This window comes from Temnothorax curvispinosus, unplaced genomic scaffold (genome assembly GCF_003070985.1).
Source record: "Temnothorax curvispinosus isolate PA1 unplaced genomic scaffold, ASM307098v1 QBEX01017330.1, whole genome shotgun sequence".
Taxonomy (NCBI): domain Eukaryota; kingdom Metazoa; phylum Arthropoda; class Insecta; order Hymenoptera; family Formicidae; genus Temnothorax; species Temnothorax curvispinosus.
In genome coordinates, this window is record NW_020227110.1 from 1 (window position 1) to 6,499 (window position 6,499).

At 44.1% G+C, this 6,499-nt stretch overlaps 1 protein-coding gene across 1 annotated transcript; it reads right to left on the reverse strand.

The window, feature by feature from the left end:
- Window positions 1–25: 25 nt before the first annotated feature.
- LOC112467433 (DNA polymerase-like) lies at window positions 26–1,960 on the reverse strand. Its single transcript, XM_025036064.1, has one exon. It carries the CDS (start codon window positions 1,958–1,960, stop codon window positions 26–28), a length of 1,935 nt encoding a protein of 644 aa, XP_024891832.1.
- Window positions 1,961–6,499: the final 4,539 nt, after the last annotated feature.

Consider the following 6,499-nt stretch of genomic DNA (forward strand, 5'->3'; position numbering starts at 1 on the left):
ATATCGTTAGATTCGACACGAGCGATTACGCGATCGACAACGCGTACATCTTCGCCCTGAGTCCAACGAATTCGGTCATGATCGCACCGTTATTCTCGTCCTTCATCAAGCCCAACACTTTTTTGTTCTCGAGCGTTATACCGTACGCGTTGTCGATCGCGTAATCGCTCGTGTCGAATCTAACGATATCGCGTTTCACGTTCTCGTACACATCCTCGCACTCGATGTGGTATATAAGGCTGTCCGTATCGGTGTACATAATTCTACACATGTCACCATACAGGAGAGACATGTACTCGTGATGAAATTCGTACAAACAGACTTTCGATATGTCGAGAATGCACATGCCGACGTAAATAGGTTTGTCAAATTTAACCTCGAGTTTTCGCAGTTCAACGGCTATCAGATTTTCCGAAAACACGCTCCTGCTATGAAAATTTGGTTTCGAGATCAGTGCCTCCGCGTTGCATCTACCTTTCCACTTTGTCAGCAATTTTACATCGACGTGATTGCGAACATTTTCCATCGTTTTCCCGAAAATCGCGTTGTTCATCAATTTATATAAATTTTTCTCAAACTCGTTCTTGGCCAGTGTTCTAAATTTCGTATTGAGCTCGATGTAAGTGCGGAGCCACGTAGATTGAGTGAATTGCAATACGCGATGTATCTTTGTGACCCGAATGCCGTGTCGCGTGCACTGCTGTAGGTTGCGATAATGGATGACGTAACGCTTCTTATCGTACAGCGTGTCAAGAAGTTTGTCCTGTCGTTTGCCGGGCGGTTTGTCGCGCGTCGGACAGAACGGTAGGTCAGCGTGCGCGTCGTGTATATTCTGCGGATACTCTAGATCGACCTCAAGAATATAACCCGTGGGCGAATCCGAAGCGATCGCGCTAAAGTCGAAATTCGAAACGTCTTCGACCCATCGAAACTCCGCGTAGGGCAGTGGCTCACACATCGCCCAGCCGTACAAGTTGTTTACATCGAAGTACATCAAATACAACGACGGTTTCGATGAATCGTACGACTGCATGTACTTGTTGTTGGCCCGCGCGTATCTGCCGGAACATTGACTCAGACCACCGCGTATACCGCGTTCGATGAACATAACCATGTCAATGTCGGTGAGCAGTTCGAAATTTACGCGAGTATGCTTCAACATGGCGTCCCATGTGAAACCTGGCAAAGTATAGTAGTACGCGGGATCGAGTCCGTAACTCGCTATACAACTGTCGCGGAAATTTTCAAAAACGTCAGCCAATAACAAGACATCGGTCTTTAGATACAGATCGCTGTATTCGCCCAAGGTTCGAACGGAGAACCGTCGCCAGACGTTAGCGGCGTGCTCGTAATCGCTCTCGGATACGGTGTCACCGGTCAAGGAACTGTAAAACGATTCGCGCGATGGTAAACACGTGTCCTCCAGCTTGTCCACACAATCCACGTATTCGTACGGAAATACGCCTTTTCGCGTCAAAAGATCAAAATCCTCGGTCGATAATTGTAAAAATTGAGAACGTACAATTTTTAACTTATCTCTGCATAGAAAAGATGCTAATTTATCGAGGCTGCTACTCAAAAATTTATACAAATCGATAAACCGTAATTTTATGTCGCTTCGCGAACCTGATTTTTCTGCGGTATCTTTAACGTGTTTCGTGAACGAAATGTATTTTTCTTTCGTGATTGGAAGTAAGTCTACGTGTCCTTCGTACGCTGTAGCTATTTCCTTGATAATAAAATGCGCGTTGTAACCCGATAAATTATGAAAAATTATTGGAATGTAATGCGAATCTGTGTAATTTAGATTACAGTTGGAATGCGCGGGAACTCTATAACGACCGGTCAGATGACAATGATCGCGTACTCGCACGTCGTCTGGCTCGAACGGTTTTTTGCAAATGTGGCAATGCGTCGCGCTGTGAAATATCTCCCGCTCGTCTCGCGTTAATTCCGTCATGCAAACATTACCGGATAAAATACTCTTTACGTCGTGTGCTAAACGTCTTAGTTCCTCGACGAACCACGCGACGCAATCCTTATCGCGACAAAATCGATACGCGGATAACGAGTCGTCGTACGAGCACCGCACGTAATATCCTACGCTAAATACCCGATGATGTTGAGACGTGTATGTGAACGTTGTCGGATCCGCATCCGTCTTTTCGAGGGTACATTCCAGGTCAGCGTACACGACGAACGGAACTCATTCCTTCCTGCTGTGATTCTTAAAACTCAGCCACTTGTCGTCCTCGCTCGGTAGTCGAATCGCACAGTTGTTTATCTCTCGGCAGTCTACTCCGTGGGCTTCCAATTTTTCGCTCGATCTAAAATAATGTAAACAACTGCAAAAGAAAAACACATTTTTTTTTTTAATTTTTTATATTAAAAATATTTTTATAATTTTATTAAAAAGGAGTATAGGTACTCACCGATCGCAAAAGTATTTCCGACCATTGTGCCTGCTCAATTGCGAGCTAACAAGACGCGATAGATTTTTTATCCACGCAAAATGCCCCACGTTGTTGTCTCGCGGGTCCTGCACGTACAGCAAATTGACGTGCTTTTCTCTCTTCAGGTCGGTGAGATGTATCGGGAGAACGGTTGGAGTCTTCTCTCCCTCGATGGTATACACATTGATGGATATATCGTTGAGTCGTTCGAACTTTTTAATCTGTTTCAAAATCATTGGAAACTCAATGCCTTGTAAATTTAATACTGTTGTGTAATGTCGGTACGAGGATTCCCGTTCTGAATGTTTTTTGACTGGATGTAAAGCAGCCACCACTGACCACGCGAAGCATGCATTGTCCATAGAATGCACGTTGATCACCGTTTTCTTCGATTTAATTTCTTGCGGTAAATTGATGTAACATCCCGCGTGCAAAGGATTGTATTTGTTCACGTTCACAGTCAAATTGAGTATACGCAACAACGCCCACCCGCTGTCGCGTTCCTGAAACTCTTCGAGACGCGATAAAGTAGGCTCGATAACGTGTCGCTCGTACCACTCGCGCAGATCGGACGCACGAAAGAGTTCATAGTTTCCCGTGCCGACACTTTTGTTCGCACGTTTGTCACCCGTCACATACTCGCCGTTGAACACAGTGTTTATCTTTACACTTGCGTGTCTTTGCATGACGTTCCGCACACGATCGAGCACGATGACTTCAGCGTCTTCGAGAAATTTTCGCGGTTCGATGTAATTGATATTTATCACCGCACCGGTCGATACACGGTTTTCGAACGCGGCATCGATCTCTCGCCAAACGAGTCTTTCCGCGTTATCGTCACTACTAGCGGCGCCCGCCGCGTACTCACCACCGATATGTATGTACGAACCGTCTCTGTAATAGAGTCTTCGCACCTTCGAGTCGCGCGATTCTTGCCACTAAAGATTGTCTGTTTACGTGGCTCTCATCTGTGATTGAGAGCCGCGGACGTTTGGAACGACAGTCTTCTTCGAGCTGCTCAATAAATTTCTCGCATCGCCGTGTCCATGTAAAATATTTGTCCAAGGTAGCGATTTGGTTGGATTGTTCCAACAGGTTGCGTTCCGTTTCATCTGATGTTCCATGTTTTGTTTTTAATACTGTCTTTTTTAGATCACGTTACATTCTTCGATGGAGCACTTGCACGTGACTCGATCGCACGCTGAACAGTATCGTTTGCCACTTTGAATGCGATAGTGGTCAAACATAAAAAAATAAGGCCTGAAGTAGGGGACATTAATCATCCAATTATCACTATCATCAAGGTCACGTTCATAGGTTTTTTGAAGCATCAATGGATGATTAGGATTATTGAAACGGTGAGGGTACATATACAAACGTATCGAATTGTTCATCACCACCAATTCGACGTATTTCCCAATACCTGTATGAATCTTAATGTATGTTGCTTCACAATCATAGAGCTGTTCACAAAATTTAGACGCCCAATAGCGATAGTCAACAATAGGCACAACGTCAGTACAGCGAGCTGCACGTGATTCTTCCTCGCTAACGCACTCGTCCCGCAGCCGTCGATACACTTTTCGTCTCACGTTAGAATCCCAGTCATAAGGAGAAGAGGCATCGATAACGACTCTTTGTCTAGCGAAGCGTTAACCGGTTCCGCGTATACCGAGTTCGCGATCGCGAAGAAACTGCACCGGCGATATTCGTCGCACATCCCTCAATTTCACTCCTTGATCTTCTTCACGCAAACCATTGATGATATCTGTTGTAATACATTCCATTTGTATATCATCTCAAGATTTTGGAGGCTCCACAGATTTCTCTTCAATTATCCGCACGTGTTCCGTCATGTTGCGCACGTTGTGTATAATGTCCCACTCGCGATAATGTTTTTTTTTTTTATCACTTCATGCAAGTCGGGCACATGTTGCACGGATATATTTGGAACAATAGAGTATTACGACAATCTGTGCAAAATTGAACGTTTATTACCTCGTACGGTTCGGTTACATGCTCTCGATATTTACGTATGTGCTCACCAGTGTCTGGTGCAGCGATCATACACGAATAACACAAATTATCTGAACTATATTCAAAATAAAAATAAATTGCGCAACACTTTGTACGTCCATCTAACGCTAAAAATTCGGGACGCGACACTATTTTTTTCATAACTTCTCTACGGTTATCGTCTCCATCGCTGTTATAAGTGCTGTCCGGTGACAACGGACGATCCTCGTTGGATGAATTTGCATCCATTATTGCCACGAAATTATTGTTTTAAAAGCCGCGATAATATTTTTTTATCGTGTACAAATCGGGCACATATTACGCAGAAATATCATATACAATGATTCACGACATCTTGAACAATACCGGCCATGCGTCGTTCCGCGTCTCTCAACGAAGTGTTTTAGGCGAGCGTACATGCCGAAATTAAGGTCCCATAGAGTAACCATGCATGGAGCACATAGTGCAAGTGCACCACCCGTTGAATAATAAAAATAAATTACACAATGTCTCACACGTAGATTTAGTTCAACGATTTCCCAACGCAGCACTATTCTATCGATGACTTCTTCATGATTGTCGTCTTCGTCACTAAAATAGTCGCTGTCGTCCGTTAACTCGCGATCCATATCTGAATTATTGTCATCTCCTTTATTGTGAAAAATATTTTTCTGTATTGAATACTTGACACAAAAAAACTTTACCCGCAAATATGAACGTTCGCGTCGCGAAAGCTAGCCGAAGACTGTGATCCGCAAGATGTGGATCCATAATCATCCTGGCGACAATGGATGTTATGCGTTTGTATAATTATCGTTAGACATATTTTGTTTATACATTCCAGCAGCCGGACATCGGCGCTCGCTTTTTGTAATATGCCGCGCCATAACCGAATACCGCCGCGACGGTTAAATCGTAATCTGCAGCGGCTCTTTCTAGAAAAAACATGAAGAAGACTCCGCAACGGTTGAATCGTCATCGGTGACAAATTTTATCAATTGTTTGCCTCGGCTATTTTATCTTTAAACCGTCGTCGGACCATCGGCGCTCGCTTTTGTAGTGTGCGAAACGCCGTAACCGAATGGCGGCTCGCATGTTCTAGAAGGGTGAGATCATTGCAGAGACAAGTGTCTAACTCGCTATTTTGTTTACAGTCGCAAATCTGTGCATCGACGCGATGCTCCATCTATCGAGTAGAATTGTTTTTTAGTGCGCTACCGTAGTATGTAAAAACAAAAAATATGTAAAAGAAGAATAAAAAATGTATTTTTTTAAATATAAATCACGACTTAATTTCTTCATATGCATTTCTATTCGAGTCGTATATGCGACGTTCGACTCGAACCACTCAGACCACTTGAAATTTAAGGTATCGTATATCGTAACCTATGAAGCGATGCTCCGGCGACGCTCGCCTATTCGTATATCGTAAACTATGAAGCGCTCGCCTTTGTAGCGTGAGACTTCGCTGGAAGCGACTATCAGTTTACACGACCGCCATTATATTTTTCTCTGGCGACTTCAGTCTCATCGTAGCCGTGAGCCTGCTTGAACGTGTTTCGCCCGAAAATATTTTTTTCGAGGATTAGTGACGCCTTTGTGATTGTTTTTTACTTTCTTGTTTGTGATGCCTCCAAACCTTCCCCCGTATCAGGCTAAATACGTAAAATTAAGTGAAATTGTGGGAAGTGCCGAAGATTTAAATGATTTTAATTTTAATTTTAACGACTTTGATAATTTTAATTTTAACGACTTTGATGATTTTAATTTTAACAACTTTGTCGCTGCTCTCCCGCGTCTCCCGCGTCTCCCGCGTAGCCCGCGGACGAACGGTGGCGGACGCGGGCTTATCCCTTGCGGGCGGCCAGTACTAAACATTAATATCGCGGAATTTTTTGATTTTGACTTTGACATTGATAACTTTGAATCTGATAGTGATAGTGAGATTCAGGAGACAAAGTCCGCCGCTCCCCCGCGTCAGCCACCCGCGCCCCGGCTCCCAACAGTTCAGGTGGGCACGCCACCCGGTG